At 28.9% G+C, this 21,390-nt stretch overlaps 1 protein-coding gene across 1 annotated transcript; it reads left to right on the top strand.

The window, feature by feature from the left end:
* The first annotated feature begins 3,905 nt into the window (after nt 1-3,905).
* LOC119670757 (glypican-4-like) lies at nt 3,906-21,140 on the top strand. Its single transcript, XM_038081158.1, has 7 exons — nt 3,906-4,065; nt 5,713-5,947; nt 11,551-11,707; nt 11,778-12,044; nt 18,403-18,941; nt 19,010-19,179; nt 20,492-21,140. Exons 1-7 carry the CDS (start codon nt 3,957-3,959, stop codon nt 20,938-20,940), a joined length of 1,926 nt encoding a protein of 641 aa, XP_037937086.1. The 5' UTR covers nt 3,906-3,956; the 3' UTR covers nt 20,941-21,140.
* Nucleotides 21,141-21,390: the final 250 nt, after the last annotated feature.

Here is a 21,390-nt window from a genome sequence, read left to right as displayed (position 1 = left end):
ATTTCGAACCCTGCATAATACATAACTGAGATTAATTAAAACAATTAAACAAATTTTTTATAAATATTATAATATTATAATTTTATAGATTAATATTGTAACATGTTTAATATCTAAGGCCGAGTACGAGTTGATCTAATTTGCATTTTAATTAAGGGAAATTCTAAATTGTGCCGATAATGTAGTGAAATGTTGGTATTTAGGACGTGTGCGAGTTAGACTAAGTTGCGATAAATGGCTAAAGGTGTGCAGTGTAAAAAATCCCAAAAAATCTTCCATTTGGTTTAGCATCAACTTAGCCTAACTCGCACACGTCCTTAGAATATCAACGTGACTAAATCGAGCCTAATTAGAAAAATGCAACTCGCACACTTTTTTCAACTTTGTTGCTAAATGTGTGCACTACAAAAAATTACACGCAAAATTGCATTTAGTTTAGCATGAAATTAGAACAACTCGCACACGCCCTAAAAACTCCGAAAAAATGTTGTCGAGCAACTAATATAAATGGAGTAGTCTTGATCAGTTATGATTGTAAGATAACAAAGTATATAATGTGCAACCATACAACGCTTGAGTTAGTCAAAACAACAAAGATGATAAGTCAGACACATGTCGTTAATAATGAGAGTACTCTACTAGTGTTAATCTTATTTTGCATAATTTAGTTATAAGAATGAAATTTATGTTCCATATACAAAAAGTTTTTAAAAGTGTGTTCTTAAGTGGAATAAAATTCTACCTAATTCAAATATTAATTATTTCGTAATACTCTTCATATCTCAATATTTGTCGATGAAGTAAAAATGAAAATGTATATCATAAAAGGTACATTCACTTCTTTAGAATTGAGTTCACCTCTAATTTGTACAGTATCAAATATGATATGGTATGCAATAATATCCATAAAAAAGCGTTATTTATGACCGTGTGTAGTTCGACATTGGGAGGTAAAGAAAATTAAATTTCCTAGGCATTTTTTTGCATTGCCTATGTAAATATTATTTATTTATTATTATTGCAATATTATTATTTAAGTTTTTAAATTTATTTATTTAATAAACATATAAAATTTTCACAATGGTAATACCTAATTTACCTAATTTTTATCTAATTTACCCTACTTGAAATTCTGGTAAATACCAACATTCGCTGCCATACCGACATAATTTATTATTTCCTTCAATTTACCATCAATTAACTCAAACTCGCACACGGCCTATATGAATTAAATACGTTACGAAAAGTCTATGTTTCATATCTTATTAATTTACCTACATTTCTTAATAAAAACTATAAATTTGAAAAAATGCTGTGAAATAAAAGCAGATGACTTTTGAAGAGTCATCTGCTTGAAGGTTGCTAAATATTATATTAAATATTATATATTATGTTATAGTTGCTATTTAGTTTATCATTGAAAACACACTGTATTATACACAAATAAATTGAATCATTTTTTAGTCTTAATCCACAAAAAAAAAAATAAACATTTTAATTTTTTTCTACTTTTCAATAGCCTTTAAATCACTTCTAAAAACGCAAGTCCAATTATTTCCTATTTTGCTCTATAAATTTAAAAATTAGGGCAAAAATTTAGGTCTAGGTCATTTAATACTATCTCTTTGCGATAATCAATTACAATTTTTCTTTAAAAAAAAAAGAAAATAAAAATTAATTATCGTAAAATGCAATCAAACTAAATTAACACAAATTAAAACATTTATTCTAGTAAACATCAAAAGAAGAAATTAAAGCTTAATTCGAAAATCACTGTTGTTACACAGTGTTGTTGCTATTGTTAACAGTATTGTTGTTGTTTTTATAACTGCTGCTTTTAATGTTCCATCGCATATTATTATGACCAAACGATTAAGATAAGCAACAACAGCAATTGACATGCGAATCGCGTTTGACGATTAACAGCAACAACAATAAGAAGAGCAGCGGCAAGAGCGACAATAACGACAGACAAAGTTTATTACCCGACAGTAATAACAATTACAACGATGGCTTGTAATAAAGTACAACAATACCAACATCACGAAGAATATTTTAACAATCGGGCAATATGTATGAATTTATCATAACAACAAAAACCACAAAGGGAGCTTGCTAGCACAATTGCACGTCTATTGCTACTTTATGTGCTTTACAACAAATACAATAACAAAAACAACACCATCACCAACACAACGCAGCAGTCACATGCATAATCCAAATAGCTTTTTACAACCCCAAATTTACACATTTGCCCCTTTATTCGCCTTGTCGGCAATGAATTTTTGTTTGTGTAATACGTGTGCACATAAAGCTTATGCATTTAATTTCATTTTTTTTTTATTTCTGTTATGACTTTTTGTTTTTGTTGCTTTTTATTTATTTTTTACTCGTTTTGCAATGAAGCAAAGGCATTGCGTTATTTAAGTTTATTAACCAAAAATTATAGAGTTTATGTACATTTATCATTAGACTTATATGGATTCGTGAATATTGTAATTCATTTTTAAAAATCTTATATAAATGTTATAATAAAAAAATTGCTGCTTTACTCAATTATATATATTTTTTTGTTACTTAAAGAAAATGCAAATCAAAAATATTTCTCTCCAGTTATATGTGTAATTGAGCTATAAATCTGTCTAATTATGTGCCTGTATTTTCTTGCCATAAAATTATTTACGAGCCATCCCCCTTGCTGCTCCTTTTGTTAAAGCAAAGCTATTTAACATATCTCCCTCTATTCAAAGTTCAAATTTATTGAGTTTTCTTCTTTAATTATTTACATTATTTATAAACAAATTTTTAATTTCTATTAACCTGCCATAAAGTGAAGTTTCTGTTAATATCTACATGATACAGCACAACATCTTTATACTGTATTTGTACAATATTTATTCGTTTACATATCTCTTTAATTGATTACAAATATTTTTGTCTGCTTCTTGCCCTTTCCCTGCTCCCAACATTAACAGCATCAGTCTCTGTCTGTGTGCATTAAATTTCATTGATTTTGTTTCTTTCACTTTAGACACGATTGCAACCGTTGCAGAGCTTATAGTCAATCGTAATGTGAAGCCACGTTACGTTGCATGCCACACCACATAAAACTCGCCACTTCATAATTCAGCATATTCACATTAGAATTTGACGAGTGGTGATGTGAAAATGAAAACTCCAATGTGATTTGGTTCTGTTGCTTGGTTTGGTTTCAATTATTTGAACCTCACACCTTGTGTGAGAGAGCGAGCTACCTTCTTTGCATATTACCTGAACTCGTTGGGGCCAGCAATTGGATGCAATTGTTTGCATGTGTATATTTATATGTGCTTTTGATATTTGAATAGAAACTGGAGCGTATGTGTTAAATGCTTAAATAAACAAACTGCTTAAATGCCTGTCATACCTTCCCTAACCCAATCTATGCCCAACATCAACATCTATGGACTGAATTATATATTTGAATGATTTTTTTCTTCTATTTTTTTTTTATTTTCACGCTCATGGATTCATGTATGTTATGCTGCTTCAGTTGATTTGGATTGCAATGCAGAGAATTTCATAGGAAATCTTTGAAATTCTTGTTAAGTGCTCCTGTATGCAGTGGCATTTCATGGAAAATTCAACTCCATTTCACTCCACTGCTTTTATTACTATTCTACAATGTTTTCTTTTCATATTTTTCATTTTATAATCTACATATTTTGATATTTGTTTAGCACTTAAAGTGAATATTATGAATCTAGTTAGAAAATATTTTCAGTAGAAAAAGAAAAATACCTTAAAATGTTTCACACATTACTACTCGTATATTTGTAAATTAATTGAATCTACTATGTGCTTGTTAGCAATAAAAAAATTTTATAACAATTTACATTTGTTTTTTTTAATTTATTTCAGAAATGGTACTTCGATACTGTGAATCATCCTCTGTTGGTACATGCTGTACATATGCAATGGAAACAAAGATGGCTATGCAATCACGTCTGCACCTGGAAAAACACTCCAAAGAACAAATTTTAAAAATGTCAAACATGCTAAGTTCTAAAGCGCAAAAATTTAATGGTAAGTTTCAGAGCAAATAAAGTATAAACATAGAATCACTTTCTCAGAACATTCAAAATGGGTCTAAAAAATAGAACAAATAAAGACAGAATAATCAAAAAAAAAAGACGACTTATGTGTTTACGAGTACATTACATATCTTTATAAATTCTAAAAACAGTTATTATGCGGAGTTAATTTAAACTTTAAAAAGAAGACCAAACCTGCTTCTTATTTTTATTATTCTTTTCTTCAGTTCATTGAACATAAAGATATTTCAGCTTAAACTTGCGTTTAGATTGTGGGTTAGAATAAGAAACTCTAAAATTTTCGAGATTCCTTGTATTTAAAAATATTACTTAATATTATAATACTAAATTTCTTATGGTTTTAAGTCGTGATTTTAAATTATTACGAACGTATCATTCACTATATACTATAAAGTTTGGTTAAAAAGTTTTAGATATTTATACACAATATTCTCTTCTTAGTGTCTGTTTTCCACGGGCGACATGTGGCCCTTGACATGTTTCTAATATACTAGAATTACGCAAATTTTCCCTTGATATGGTGTCCCAAAAAAATGAATTCAAATGAATAAATTAATAAAATTAAATTTAACATTATTACAGTATTTGAACTTGTTTCTGTGGCCCGCCAATCTGCACTGTGACTCGTATTGGCCCGCGATCGCATCTGTTTTGGATAGCCCTGATTTAAACTATTAAAATACTATGCAATGCAACAGTAACAGTATTGAAGAAATATTAAATATTTATATCTGCAAAATGTATGATATAGATATATGTATATAAAATCTACTAAATTTAAAACCCTGTTTTCTACATTTTTCCCCCTTTCCCAATTGGTCTTTAAAAGACTTTTGTAAATAAAATACTCTAATAAAATAATGTACTAACCTTAATTGAAACAGAAATCATTGTTCTTCTATCACATCAGCAATTAACTGAAACTATTTGGTCTGCTATTTTCATATACTACATACAATATAAATTAAAGACCAGCATTTTGAACATGATCAGCGCACACGATCAGCTCATGCTTCAAATAGATCAACACCCACTTGAAGTCTAACGTATTAGTCTAACGAATAAAAATCAGTGATTCGTTCCCTATTTTCTAAGACGAACATTGTAATATGTCACTTGACGCTGACACAGTGGCAACATTTGTGACACCACAAGTGGTCGCTGGCTGATATATTAAGCGGCGCATGCGGACGCATGCGGGCGCTTGTTTGCTTGCTTGCTTGCTTGTTAATTTTATTAAACGTGGTTGCGTCGTCTCAAGTGGATGCGCACAGTCACGCATATACGTACTCGCGGATGTTCAGATTCATTTCCTTTTTGTTAAATTTTTTTATAATTTTTATTTAAACAATTTATGATGCACTTCTCTCGAGACCTACATGATGGATGGCATTTTACAAATGTAGCAGATGCCGGCGGAAACCACGAACTCACACGCAGTTACGGACGCATGCGCAAAATCAAATGTGACATTAATTTGTATCTTGAGAAGCCGACATGACATCTTCTGACAGTTTTTGTAATAATATCAAAATATTTCACTTTAATCGACTTCATCTTAAATTACTCCACATTTTACATTCAAGTAACATTGGTATTTCCTTTTATACCTTTTCAGAGGACTTCCGTAAATTGTTACTCAAATCAAAAGTAGAATTTCACAATATGTACACACGCACTTATGGAATTATTTATCAACAGAACTCATATGTATTTTCGGATTTATTCAAAGAATTGGAAAACTATTATGCACGCGGACGCGTCGATCTCATTGATGTCATGGATAAGTTCTTTAATACGTTGTACCAAAAAATGTTCCAAGTACTTAATGCACAGCATCAATTCGATGAGAAGTAAGTTGAAACAATTTAAATAATAAAAATTTTACTTAATTTTTAAAATAAGTACAGTATATTGACTTTAAGATTAATAATTATTTATTGTTACATTAACATAATTTAAGTTCTTATCATTTATATATATTAGTTTTTTACCATTTCTGTACAAACCGTATAAAGTGTTCAGAATTTATATTTATTATTATAATCATTTACAAAAATATACATATATTGTTTGTTTTTTATTCACAACAATTTTTTATGTATTGATTTATTGGTAATATTATAAATATAAATTAAAGAGGTTCTCGAAGAGTAGTAAACTACCACAACAAAGATTCTTTTATAGTATTTTAATTTATTAAATTTTTAGCTGACCATACAGCTGTTTCGAGTATTGATAAATATCTATCATCAGTGTTCTTGGAAATAATCCTCAAAGAGTGCAGTGACGTGGTGAAAAATCTAATCGACTTCTAGGTTAATATATACACATAGTAGAAAAAGTCTACGGATATTCACAAAATTTTTCTAAAATTACGCATAACTTTTTTAATTTTTACTCAAATTCATTTTTATTTCATGATTTATTTTAAACAAGGAAACAACAATAAAGTTGCAATATTAAAACTAAACAGTTATTCTTTAAAAAAAAATTAAACACAATTATATGCAAAAGTAGCAATTTTGGAAGCAGAAAAAGTCTACGGATATTTCTTAATATTTACATTAAAACAATAAAATTCACAAAAATCTTAAATTTAATAGCCTGTGGGATAACCTCTGCATTTAATAACCTCTGTTAAGCGTCTTTGCATGGACTCAACCAGCTTTGCAGTATCCTGTGCGTTTATTTCTAGCCATTCTTCCTTGATGACGTTTCTTACTATATCCTTGCTGGAAAACATATGCTGGCGAATCTTATTTTCCAAATAAACCCACAGATGTTCTATAGGACTAAGGTTTGGTGATTCTGGTAGTGTTTGAAGTTGCCTGAGAGCATAGTACAGCATCCAAATCCGTACTATGACTGCTGTATGCTTAGAGTCATTGCCCTGCTGAAACAAAAAGGTTGCCTCAAGTCCTAACATTCTGACATTTTCTTTCAAATTTGTTTTTAGAATATTTAGAAAACCATATTTCTCCATTGTATCTTGTACAAATTCAAGTCTAACCGCACCATTACTTGCTATACACCCCTAAATCATTACGCCGTCACCAACACGTTTTACTGTTTACGGTTTATCACAGGTTGTGCATAATTTTCTCCATACAAGTTTTCTAACTTTGATTCCAAATATTTAAAATTGACTCTCATCGGAGAAAATAACTCATATTCAGAACTTTATAGGTTTATTTATATGCTTTCTTGCACGGCTTAATCATTTTATTCTATTATATCTGGATATGTATGGCTTCTTTCCTGCAATCAGGGTATAATACATGCATTTCTTCAAAATTTTCCGCACAGTATCAGGACATATTTTGTTTTCTAGTATTTCGACATTATGTCCAGCTAGTTTGAAGGCTGTTACTCTTGGATTTACTTTCATCTGGTTGATTATGGTACATCTTTCTCTATTTGACAGAAATGAGGGGCGGCCAGTGCGAGGTTTAGAAACGTAAGTACTCGTCTCTTTGAAGTTATTTATAACTCTATACACAGATGAATATTGACAACCAATATCTTCAGCAATTTTTCTTTGGCATACGTCATCTTTCCAAAATTTAACAGTTATTTGTCGCTCACTAAAACTAATTGCAAGTCTCTTATTTTATATTGTAAAAATTTGTTGCTTATATAAAAAATATTATTATTCAGTGATTAATTTTTAGACTCTTCAGGAAGTCAACTAATAATTAAACATCATTTAATGAAACGTTTATGCTTGCAAGCGAATTTAAATTAACGGTAAATGTAAATATTAAGAAATATCCGTAGACTTTTTCTGCTTCAAAAATTGCTACTTTTTCATATAATAGTGTTCAATTTTTTTTTAAAGAATAACTGTTTAGTTTTTATATTGGAACTTTATTCTTGTTTCTTGGGTTAAAATAAATCAGGAAATAAAAATGAATTTGAGTAAAAATTAAAAAAGTTATGCGTAAGTTAAGAAAAATTTTGTGAATATCCGTAGACTTTTTCTACTATGTGTATATATATTTTTAATATATAATTTCATTTATAATATATACAAAATCCTTTTATTGTTTTTAAATCTCGTGGAGATATGCAAATCTGAGGTCAATTATTGCTTAGTCTGATGAAGTGATAAATAATAATCCAGTCAAGACGTAAAGAGTTGTAAAGAGAGGTGAAGAAATCCTGTAGTTAATAGAGAGTAAAAGTGCTCAATTAATTAATTAAAAATAATATAATATTGAAAATATTTTTCCATTATTTAGTTTCTTATAATGTTAATAATATTATATTAACATATCAACTAATGAGTTTAAGTAAAATATTGCATATATAAAAACCGAAATTGGAACCCAAACATTTGTATGTTTCCATGGCTATAAAGTCACTCCATATATTTCGTTGTAAAAGTAATAACATTTCTAACATGAAACTTTTTTTAAACTCATTCTATATATCATTGCCTTCACATGGTCTTTAATTTAAAATAAATCTGTTCGTTCATACTTCGCTAATTGCTCATTTACGTTTGCTGACTACAGAAGTGGAAAACGTGTGCGTAAAAATCCTTCTTAACCTTAAGTCCAACAGCCAACAAAAGTTCGCACTAACGACTCACTTCCAGCGCAGCACATAAATGGCACAGCCCAGCCAAAGTATTTAATGTTGTTGCCGCTTAAGACTTAATGTTGTTAGCTTAATAGTAACAAAAACAGCGACAATTGCCACATTACAAAAATCTCGTAAAAAATCAGTCAACAACAACTACAACAAGTACAACAACTACAACAGCTACAAGAGTAACAAGAGCTTTGTGAAGCATGCCCGACACGTAGCAGGCAGCGAACGTGTACGGCGGTTTCAAGTGGTGGCACTTGTAAGTCTGCAACACTTTGGAACTATAAAGGTGCACACTTGACTGAGCGCCTTAGTTACGCTTAGACCAACCAACAGCGGAGAATCATTGAGGGCAACAGCTGTACTGCAGTTGCTGCTGCTGTTGCTGTTGCTGTTGCATACAATTTGCTATTGACCATAACAACTGCCTTTGGATCTCAACTAACAACAAAAGATTTTCTATGCCAATTTATTTTAATTCTTCCGCTTTTGATTGGTGTAAGCTGCCTAAGTTCCCGTCTCCAACATGCGTGCGTTTGTACTTCATTTTGTGAGTGTTAAACTGTCAACAGTGACTTGAATTCCTTTTGGAGTCATTTTTTGTTAAATTTTTTCTTTTTTCGTGCTTATTAAAGGAAAATGGTAACATCAATTCGACATTATGGCGCCCACTTTTCCCTGCTCTCGAGCTGCGTGCTTGTAATACGAGACTGGTTACGCCTTAGTCGCCTTTTAAATGTTTTGATTTTTAGTGATTTTCTGTTTAAGTAGAAATTTAAGAAGTTCACTGTTAGCACTTGGCCAAGCTCACAGCAAACTACGAACGTAACTGACACCACCACCGTTCGTCTCCTCTTTCACCAGTTATGGTCAAAGTGCTCCTTCGCTCAGGCGTTCTGCTTGTATGTTCATTTGTTGGCATTTTGTCTTTCTTTTTTTTGTTGATGTTGTAATTGTTTTGACCACATACGAATGAACACTTTGTTCAACTTTGTTTGGTGTACCTTACAGCCAGGTTAATGTACTTTATAAACAACAACAACAACAACAATAGCAGCAGAGCAAAACACTCTGCTTTGGGACCTCATATTACAGTTTATGGCTCACACTCAGGAATTTGGATCATTTTAAAAAAACGTAAACGTACGCGCTTTGCGGTTTTATGGATTTGTGCGTTTTTAAAGATTTTTGTAAGATTTTGTTAAACCAAATAAAGAAAAAATAACTTTTTTTTAACAAAAACCATTGGTTTCCTAAAGTATGTGGCCATAAAACCAAACAATTGTAAAACTGTCAGTCAATGAAATTGATACCTTGAAATCGTGGTATTTTAACACAAAATTTGCTACTGCTAACAATGGAAGGAAGATTCTTGTTTCCTTCCTTGAGGTGGCCAGATTTTGTTGGAATGCAGCCACTTTTGAATTTCCATAACCATATATCAAGCTTTTATATGTTAAATATAATATATATAATATCCACTTTATCAGTTTTGGATTTTTTTCAAATTTATATTATATATATGGGTTCTTAACTATATTAGAATGACAGATCGATTTGACCTATAGTTTTGTCAAATCAGTTTTCGTCTATTTTTTCTATTTTCTTTATAAACTATTATTAATTTTGTTGTATGGATATCGATAAAAAAATGACAGTTAAATTCAATGATAGATTCTAATCGGTCCATACAAAATGCTCTTTGTCTCTATTTTCTTATTGTGTGCTATTAAAGTTCGAGATTAAAACTGTAATAAAATAAAGCACGATTTTTATGCCCACTGAAAGGTTAATTCTGTTGCATATTGTCTAATTTTATATACTGTGCTATTAATAAAATATATTATTAAAGTTAATAATTATTCCACATTTATCTTAAACTTAAGTTTGGTTAGATTGGAATGGCGGCTTTGTACCAAAAGTCGACTTGAGCTCGATAAATGGCTAGTTGTGATACCATGGATTATCATTGCTTTAAACATGGGAATATAGTCTATATTTTGTAAAATTTTAAAATTTTGTCTAATTTTTGTCATTTTAACACTTATATTATTAAATATTTTTCTAAAATTCAAGAATTAAAAAAAATTATATAAAAAACTTACAAATTTTTGTATACAACATTCCTATTCTGATTGCTATAATATTAATAAAATTTAATGAACCTAGGGCGGAGGACCCAGTAGCCCAGTTCCTTATTCTTAGTTAACTTTAAAATTAATTTTAGTGTTAACTCACTCATAATTAAATTAATAATAATTTAATAAACCATATAATTAAAAATATTATACAGTCTCAAACTTGTCAAAAACTTTATGATTGTATATAGAGTAAGATTGACATCAATGATACGTACCTATATAATATATATATAGTATATATAATATATAATAATATACAATAATATATAATATTTATAATTATAATTATTTATAATATTTATACTTTATAATTGTATAAAGAGTAATATTTACATCAATGATAGTGTATAATATATAGTGTATAATATATAATATAATAGTGTATATTAATATATATACAATAATAATAATATAATAATAATAATATAATAATAATATATAATAATATAATCTATATCATTTTCTCTTGGTTATGTTATAATTTATTTTTAAAATTAATTAGTTCGTTTTTTTATTTTGAAAAAAAGAGTTTAGACCACTGGACTATTATTTTAATTTTTCTATTTTATTTTATTTGTAATTGTTATTGTTATTACTATTAAGATAATGCCTAAAATAAAACGTAGACCAACAAAGAAATAGATCATAATCTATAAAAATATCTTTTTAAATATGCCTTTTGCCTTACAGAATATTCAATCTATACTACTCATTTACAGATATCTCCGCTGCGTCAGTGAACACATGAAGGAACTCAAACCTTTCGGTGATGTACCAGATAAATTATCTGTTCAAATCAAACGTTCTTTTGTCGCTACCCGTACATATGGACAAGCACTTGCAACTGCAGCCGAAGTATCAAAAAAATTAATTAATGTAAGTGTAAGAAATATTTTTAATAATTTACAATTAATTAATCTATAAACAAATATCTAATAAAATGAAGGTACGTCTAAATGCCGATTGTACAGCTGCACTCACAAAAATGGCACATTGCGGAGCTTGCAAAGGTTACGCAGAAAAGCCCTGTACCAATTATTGTGTCAACGTGATCAAAGGTTGCCTGCACTACTTCAATGAGTTCGACGTCGAATGGGAGAACTTTGCATTGGCAATGGATAAACTAGCCGAACGATTGCTGGGTTCATTCAATATTGTGATGGTTGTGGAACCGATAAACATTAAAATTTCAGAGGCGATTATGAATTTTCAAGTGAGTAAAAATCTTCTTGTGTTGATTGTAACATTTTGCTTTTATTAGAATTTTAAATTATTTATTATAAAAATTGTTTTTTAATTAAAACTTTTCGTCTATGTAAATTAAATTTTAAATATATGCAAATATAACATTCATTCATTAAAAAATATACCATACTCATATGTATGTATATTCATAGTCCGCCGTTTATAACATTAAAAGTGTATGATACGATGATGTTATAAAAACTGAAACAAATTAAAAACCTGAATAATAATTTTGTTAGAAATAAAAACATAAACCAGTCATGTCATAAATTGTAAACATCTCAGTTTTGTTATTTTTAACTCTGAGAGTTTTCAATGAATTTTGTTAATGTTTTATGCGGTTATAAGCTAATTGAATAACAGAATAAATCATTTAAAACCAAATAGGTGAAAATAATAAAAAACTATATATATAATTGTATATATAAACATATGTATGTATATATTGTATTATTTAAAACTAAAAATCAGGAAATTAATTTAGATTTGTGTGGTTTTAGTTACTGCATATAATTACATACTTACATAAATATATATGCATATATATATATATATATATAAATATACATATATATATAATAGTTTCTCTTTTATAATAAAATTATAAAATAAAATATATATATTGCGTGGGGCAAAAAGCACTCTAAATTTTTTTATTCAAAATCAACTATCTGAATTATTTTATTTAAAAACAATTTTATTAATTCAAATATTTTTCCTTTTTGGTACAGCTATTATTTCTCTATTCTTAAATTCTTAGAATTTTTCTACACCCATGGATTTAACTTTGTTTACAGCTAGGCTGTCCGGTCTAACCAAACCTATATCAACTATTTGTTAAATCGTTAGTAAAACACACTCCAAGGCAAAACAAAGTTTCTTATAAAAAATGCGTATAATGTTGTATCATATAGTCAGCCTGGCCGATCTACCTAACCTATATCAACTGTTTGTTAAATCTTTAAGTCCAAAGAAACCAAGTTTCTTATAAAAAAAAAGTTGCGTATAATGTTGTACAGCCTGCCTGGCCGATCCAACCTAACCTACATCATATAACCTATGTGTGTTTAATCTTTTGTAAAGGAAGTCCAAGGAAACCAAGTTTCTTATAAAACAAATGTGTATAATGTTGTCTCATTCATTGTTTATTTGATGTGTGACTCTGATTGTGTTTTTATCACGAAAATTAAAGTAGAGGTTACATACTCTATTTTCTTCTAACAAGAAAGTGTTGCAGAAATCGACACAAATAATAAATTGACGGTATAAAATTAGGATTTTATGATGGACTGCATCAAAACTATGCAGTCAATATTCAAAATTTGTTTTTAGTCACGAAAGATATGTACACATATACTAACACTATGATAATGAACCACAACACACTGATAAATCAATCTATTCAAGTCTTTATTTTTTAATTTTTTGTTTCAATCATACTAATTCAGGACTGTAAAAATTAAAATTAGTCCATTATCTAAATGGTATGTATCTTAATAATATCAATTTAATATAATAACATTTGCTGCCAATTACGTATATCATTAAAAATATCATTCACTACAAAAGTAGTTTTATGGTATACATAAGTTATATCAATGTGTCGAAGTCCTTAGAATCGTTGTGTGCTCTATTTAGGTCTCGTTTTTAGTTTAGAGGACTACATTTGGGTATTTATGAACTAAAATGCTTATTTCTTTATATGCACAGAATACTATTGTCTGGTTATAAATATGCAGTAGTGTCAGGTTCTACATTGCACTAACCCAAATATTGCTTTTCGGAAAGCCTAGGTTTTAAAAATGTTTTCCCATCCATGCATTCTCATTATAATAAAGATATATCAAAATTTATAAAAGCTTCCCGCTTTTCTATAAATAATAACAGGTTATGGGTCTTTTTTAGTTATAACTCTTCGTTCTATATTCTTTCGTTTTATAAATAGTGATTTATATTTTTTGTGCTTTATATATCACTGCTGTGACAACCTAACCTTATTTTTAAGAAGTTTTACTATATAGATTCCTCAAACAACAATATCTTACTTCAGATTACTCGGGGATTGTTTTCAAATATTATTAGTCTTAATTTATAGCTTATCTTTTAATTTAAAAATAAATCCGGAAATCTACAACTTATATTATAATATAGGTATATTAAACTGTTTTCTTCGTTTACTTATTTAATGCTTCAATAAAATAATACAAAGGTTTAATAAACTATTAATCTTTTCTTTATATGACAACCTATCAATTAATGATATTATAAAAAATTATATTAAAAATCTATGCAATATTTGATAATTAAATAATAAATGATTAAGTAAAAAAGCAAATACTTAAAAATATCAAACTAGGGTACACGACTCGTACATATAGAATATATAATAATAATCATTACAATATAAACTATTTTTTGTTTCATGTTTGTTATCTTTTCTTCTGTTCGGTTAGGGTCTGTTGTACCACAAAAGATCAATCATGGTCGCAGTGCTCCGGTCCGTTGAGAGCTAGTACCCCGTTTATTCCTATTCCTATTCTTAACCAACCAAAATGTAATATCTAATAATCTCTAATATAAGTAATAGGTGACAGTCACCTAATAATCTCTTTTACAGGATTGAGTTCCCTCAGGTTAAAAATTTTTATCTAAAAATTTCTTTTTATTACTTCTAATGGGCATTTATTCTTATTTTTCGCCAAATATTTTATTTCCTATTAAAATTCCAAATTCATTCTACACTTTCATTGTATTTTATGTTCATTTAAGCACCAAACTTTGCCATATTGAAGTATTATAAGAAAAAAAATTAAATTTGTTTATATTTTTTATTTTATTTTTGCAGTACACAATTCCTTTAAATTATTCAGTTCACGCTTATATGTAAAGTTTAGCTTTGACGTCCATAAATAATTGAATTCATAATTTATTGGTTCCTTACTCTACTCTTATTCGTTTGCTCTTTGATGATCATGTTTACTTAAAAAATAAATAAAAATATCAAATCTGTTTGCTAATTTCTTAAATAAATAAATAATTCTTAAAATTTGTTTAACAGTAGCGATGATGCAATAATAAAAAAATCTTTTAATAAAAATTTGTTAACATTTTTTATTTAATTTGTTTAGCAATGAAATGGTAATTTAATGTTTCAATGAGTGATATTCCTTAAATCCTAATTAGTAGTTATTTAATTATAAACAAATTATTAATACATATTAATCGTTGTAATTTCTAATTTATTAAATTTAATCTCTATGTTTTAAATATTTTTGGCAATAGATATTTTCGCATATCTAATACTTCATATACATTAATGATTGGCAATGATAGAAACAAACGGAAATTTTAGGTCTCTTTGACCTAAAAGTTTCTATTTAGAAACAAACGCTCCTTAAAAGACGGCTCAAAGAGTTCTATAGGGAATGTTATTTGCCGAGAAATGGGAATGCATTTAGAATATCTCTTTAAAAATTATATAGATATTTTTTTATATATAGATGTTTTTTAGGGATCTTTAAAGAATACTAAAAATGTATTATAGTAGTAAATTTTAAGTGTTATTAATTTGTCAAAAGCATAATAATTTATTTTAAATGTTGTGTTGTAAATGTGATGTTTAAAATATTTTATTTTTGAAAGAGTGATTTCATCATCATCACGGTGACTATACAGTCCATTTAAGATCTAAGCCTGTTTAACAACAGTCTTCCAATCTTCTCTGTTTTTTGCTTTTGTTTTCCAATTTCTTGTGTTCATTTCTTCGAAGTCCTGCTGCACACTGTCTTTCCATCGTTTTTTTGGTCGCCGAAAGAGTAATTTACTAATCAATATTAGTAACTTATTATATTAATATTTATATATGTTAATAATAATTAATTTTGTGTTTTTTCGCAACTGTTCGTAAACCTTCTAATAATGAATAATTAGAATTTTTAAATCATGTAGCAATTATTACAGTATACATATGCCAAATCCATTCAATAACATATAATTATGATCAGTGATATTTTGAGCTTCTAGAACACTCTTGCAAATGATTTCTTAAGGAGCTCTGTATCGAGAACACTCCGAATTAAAAATAAATTAGTTTGCCTTGTAGCTATATTTGTTTAGTGTAACATTAATCAAAACTGATATTATTGATTTACTTGATAGACCAATAAAATAGTAAAATAGTAATAAAGTACACCACTGTTATCATGTTACGTTATTTTTACATGTAGAAATTTATGTGTTCAATCATAGTTTGATTACTTGAGGATTTTAATGTCAAATCTCTCTCTTTCTCTCGCTCTCTTTCTCTCCCTCTTTCTCTTTCTATCTTTCTCTCTCCCTCTCCCTCCCTCCCTTTCTATCTATCTCTCCCTCTTTCTCTCTCTCTCTTTCTATCTCTCTCTCTCTCGCTCAAAATAATTATGTTAATTATTTTCAAAAAGGGTATCATGCGACTGAGACATCTTTCAATCTTCAATATAATAGTTAAGCAAGTAAATTGCTTTATAGACTTTCTCACATTAGAATATACTATTATTTAGTAGTTTAATTTCTTAAAACACAATTTCGTAAATATTCAATAACAATGTTCTTATTTAGAATTCATAATTAACCGTAATCCAACAATTAATTCAACCCTTTATTACCAAATATGTAACCTATAAACTTTCAGCAGCATTTTCCTTTATTGCCATGTTGTAAAAGCGGTTGTTAGTGTTAGGTCTTTTATTCTTATTGTTCTTTAAGACTATTTATTTCAAAGTGTTTATTCTTAATTTTTTTGTGATTCTTATTTATTTTTTAAATTTTTTTTTAAATATGTGGTTTAAGTTAAGTTAAAACTGCCAGAGAATGCGACTTAAACTAGCCCTTGTTTCCAGTATAATTCCAAATGCTGTCATTGTTAATTCATTCAGTATTTCAGATAAAGTTCGAGAGATCATCTAAGTGGACCTTGGTTATCTTTATTAGTATATTTGCTGGTGATGTTGTTTCTCTTTTGAAACCATTATATGAGCTGATTAAGTACTGTTTCTTCTTCACATTTACTTGTCCAGAACAAATTAAATAAATCGAAACACTATTACTAAACTATCTTGACACAATGCTATTCAAACAAAAACCGTTCCATTAACCATACATAATAATCATTTAAAATTATTTTGTAGTCCCAGTGTATCCCATAAATAATCATTATAATCGTATTTAAAAATGCATCAAATTCATGATTAGTAAATGTCCAACAGAATGAAACTATAATTATTTCTTAACTGCCGCCTCTTCAGGGTATAAAATTAAAAAACTCGACGAGGTTTTTATATGGATTATGTCTACTGAATATAACTCCCTTTAAATTTTCTATTAAAGGGAGCTACAAAAATATATATAAATTTCTCTTTTTTGATTGCACTTCTTCGGGAGCTATTTTTTTTCTACATTTAATTAACCTACATTCGTTATGAACATCTCATAAATAAAAACTGATAAAAAAGTGTTTTATTCTCATAGGATTCTTTTTACATATTTTTTATTATTTTTTTTTTGCCACTTTGCTCCTCAATGACTGGGGTTTCTCCCACCAACAAAGGTGGTCGTTGTACTGAAAGTGTAAAGTAGTAAAACTTTGATTACTTTTATCTATTAAAACTATCAGGTTTCATACATACAGTTTTAACCGCATTTGTAATAATTTTATTGTTGGTGTCGTTATCGATGATATCAGTGCGAGTATATGTATGTTGCCTAACTGAATGAAAGCGAAACTGCAACGTACTGCATACTGCACACAGTAACTATCATAAAACTAAAAACAAAAATAAAATAAAAATCATAGAAACGGCTTGCAATGGAAAATACCTTTTTATATGAAGTATCAATTACAGGAAATCAGATAAATACCTAGATAACGTTTCTCATGACAACGAATATAAATTCTTTACATATACCTTACATGTATATGAGTAACATATATACAATATGATAAACATACATAAATAAATATATAGCAAATACTTTAGAAGTTACAGTTGAGGTAATTCACAAGAGCTGCGTAAATAAATCAATCAGCAGAAAAAAAATTATCTGAAAATCATGATTTTCTGTAAATAAAACACATGTCGATGTTTTGTTTACAAATGAAAGCCACTGAAAAATAAAATAAAATGGTTAATAATGATTTCAGCAAAACCCAAAATAAACAATTAAAATTAGAACAAAATACTATTAATTTTTTATATACTTATATACATATACATATACATATACACAGAAATATGTAGATAGATATCCAATTAATTATTTTACAATAATCTTTGTTTATCTACTTTTAGGATTCCGGCGTGGATATAACGAATCGTGTGTTCCAAGGTTGCGGTCGTCCAATACTTGGTCGTACTAGTCGTGCAGTTAATCCTAAATTTGCTGTTAGCACAGAAGATACAAAATATGTGAAAAAACGTGCTGCAACATTAGATACACTAAATGAACAAATCGAATCAGATATTTTAGATATCGATGCTGCTCTCGATGAAGCGATAGTGCTACGTGAAAGACGTGCCGCAGAACCAGGTTCACGCGATGATAAAAATGGTGATAGCTCTACACGCAATAATGGTAACAACAACAACAACAACAACAACAATAATCGCAATCGTAATCAGAAACGTAAACAACAAAATCGTAAAAACGATAATGATGATTATTCTGGTCGCGATCCAATTTTAGATAAATTGGTGCGTGATATTCGTCAACGTGTGAAGGACTCTAAAAAATTCTGGTCAAATTTACCACACCAAATTTGTGCTAATGATGAGATTTCATCATCATCAGATGTGGATGGCATGTGTTGGAATGGACATACAATCGATAGGTTAGTACAAAGCTTTGTTTTTTTATATGAGATAAAAAATGTTAAATTAATTTTCTTTCTATTTTTAGATATATGCATTCTGTTACTACTGAACATGGTCGAAATCCTGAATTTCCTGGCAATCCAGCGAGTACACGACAAACTTCTCTAGTTGCTACACAATTATATTATTTGAAAAATGCTGTCAACCACTTGCGTAGTGCTTATACTGGGCAAGACGTTGATTGGACTGATCAAGGTTTGTCTATTGTTCACGATTTCAGTAATTTAGAGATTATACTCAAGTTCACAGAATCTTATATCAGTTTGTATTTATTGTAGAGAGCTACTCGCAGTGAGCCAATTAGGCATCTTATTTTTTTTATAGGTATATATTTTTTTTTTAAAGAAACTTTTAGAAACTATAATATTGTTACTGTAGACAGAAAACAAAATAGCTTATATGTATTTGACAGCTATCCTGATCTATATCGTACTCGTATATATCTTACTTTTCTTTTAGAAAAGTGATAGGCTGCACAACAGAGAGAGATGATTCATATTTTCTGAGAATATTAATTGTTAACTGAAAACCCTTTTTAAGAACTGTCACCGCACTTTTTAGAATAATTCTAAACCAATTTTCTTTATTTACTTTTAATATATAAAATGGCATTCTTGCCATTTTTGCAAGCTGTCCATGAAATCTTATTATATAGAGCAATTTAATATCAAACTGCTCTAATATAAATTACCAATTTGCAGAACTAGGTTACAGAGCTAATTAAATTAAATGAAAATCAGGTTTTCTAATATTGGATTCACACAAGAGTTTGTAATATTAGCAGTTATGTTTGTAATTTTAGCTGTCAATTGTTGTTTCTTTCAGTGTAAAAAGAAAATTTTTGACAGCTAAAATTACAAACAAAACTCTCGTGTGAATCCAGTATAAGCTTATTAACTGTTGGATTGTCTGATGAATACCACACTCACATAAAATTTGAATTTTGCTGTAGTTGTACTTGCAGAAAATATGAAGCTTACAAATGGTTCTGAGAACGGCCGGATCTACGCCTCGGCGCCACTCGTCGCCAGCGACGACGAAGTGCCATTCGACACTTTCCAAAAGTACTTTACAAGCAGTTCCCAGCTGGTTACAACAGAAAAACACTGCTTATAAATAATAACTGTCGAAGTTCTGAAGAGAATAAAAAAAAAAGTACTTTAGATCTACTCTGTTTGTGCCTCGTCTGTTCTTATCAAGGTCCGTTTAATAAATCTTAATATCTTGATAAATGCTTAGAATGGTATCTCAAGCAAGAACATTAAACAAATAGCTAGGTATCTTATAAAAGACTAGTCAGCTTGATTGATACGAAGATTCACAGAATGTTCATACTAAGCTAAAATTCTGTGTAATACTACTATTTATATGAGATTACACTGTAAAAATTTAATATTAGTTTATACTCTCTCAAATGTATATAATTTTGCATTATTCTACTTTTCTATATTCAATTAACAATTCCTTGTGTCAACTTATTAATTAAATTAATTCTATTTATTTTTAGAAGATGCCTTTTATGGTAGCGGTTCAGGTTCTGGTGGTGGTAGTGATGATGAAGATGATGATGAAGGTTCTGGAATAAGCGGTAGTCCATTTACACCAAGTCATAAACCAGATCACACAGATCGCCCATCAGTGCGAGTCAATAATGTTGACGATGAGGATACAGAGGTCGATGAGGATATACATATTGGAGGTGGTGGTGGTTCTGTCATTACACACACCACTGGTGGTACTAGTGGTGCTGGGCATGAGACCAATGTAGTCGGCGAAGATGACAATAACAGTCACAATGCTGACAATGATGATGACGACGAACTTAATACTAAAACAAGTGGGAGTGCCGGTGGCAATTCGAAGCCACAACGTATGTCATTACGGCGTGCACTGTTACTGTATCTGCTGCCTTTATATATGGCATGGTTTGGTGGTATTTTTGCCGATTTGCTGTGATTTGTTATTGTTATGCTTAATTAGGAGTGTATTTGAATATTGTAGGAATGAGTTACGAAAGTGTAATCATCAATGCTATCGAAGCAATCAAAAAGATTTTATTTCTTTTGTAAATTATTAATATTGTTTTGAAATTTAATGGCATTCTTTAGTAATTCATGAACAAATGTAATTAATTTGCTATATTATCATTTTGTAGATGCAACGCTATTTTATTATAATTTAATTAATTTAAAAACTGTGCAAAATTCTACACACAAGATAAAATATACAAAAGTTTGCTATATAATATAAAGCAATATTATGTGCATTGCAATTTTAGATCCAGTTTGTACATTTTAGTATCATTTTGAGATGAAAAAAAGTATATATGTATGTAATTCAATTAATACGTGAAATCTGTATACATTGCAATTAAATTGTGTTTTATGGCAGAATATTTTATATAAA

This window comes from Teleopsis dalmanni, chromosome 1, assembly GCF_002237135.1.
Source record: "Teleopsis dalmanni isolate 2A chromosome 1, ASM223713v2, whole genome shotgun sequence".
Classification (NCBI taxonomy): Eukaryota; Metazoa; Arthropoda; class Insecta; order Diptera; family Diopsidae; genus Teleopsis; species Teleopsis dalmanni.
This window is presented reverse-complemented; position numbering and strand designations above follow the sequence as displayed.

Coding starts and splice junctions, on each gene's coding strand:
- LOC119670757 (XM_038081158.1), top strand. CDS start 3,957: ATGGAAACAAAGATGGCTATGCAATCACGTCTGCACCTGGAAAAACAC. Junction 5,948..11,550: donor CAGCATCAATTCGATGAGAA/GTAAGTTGAAAC, acceptor ACTCATTTACAG/ATATCTCCGCTGCGTCAGTG. Junction 11,708..11,777: donor TATCAAAAAAATTAATTAAT/GTAAGTGTAAGA, acceptor AATAAAATGAAG/GTACGTCTAAATGCCGATTG.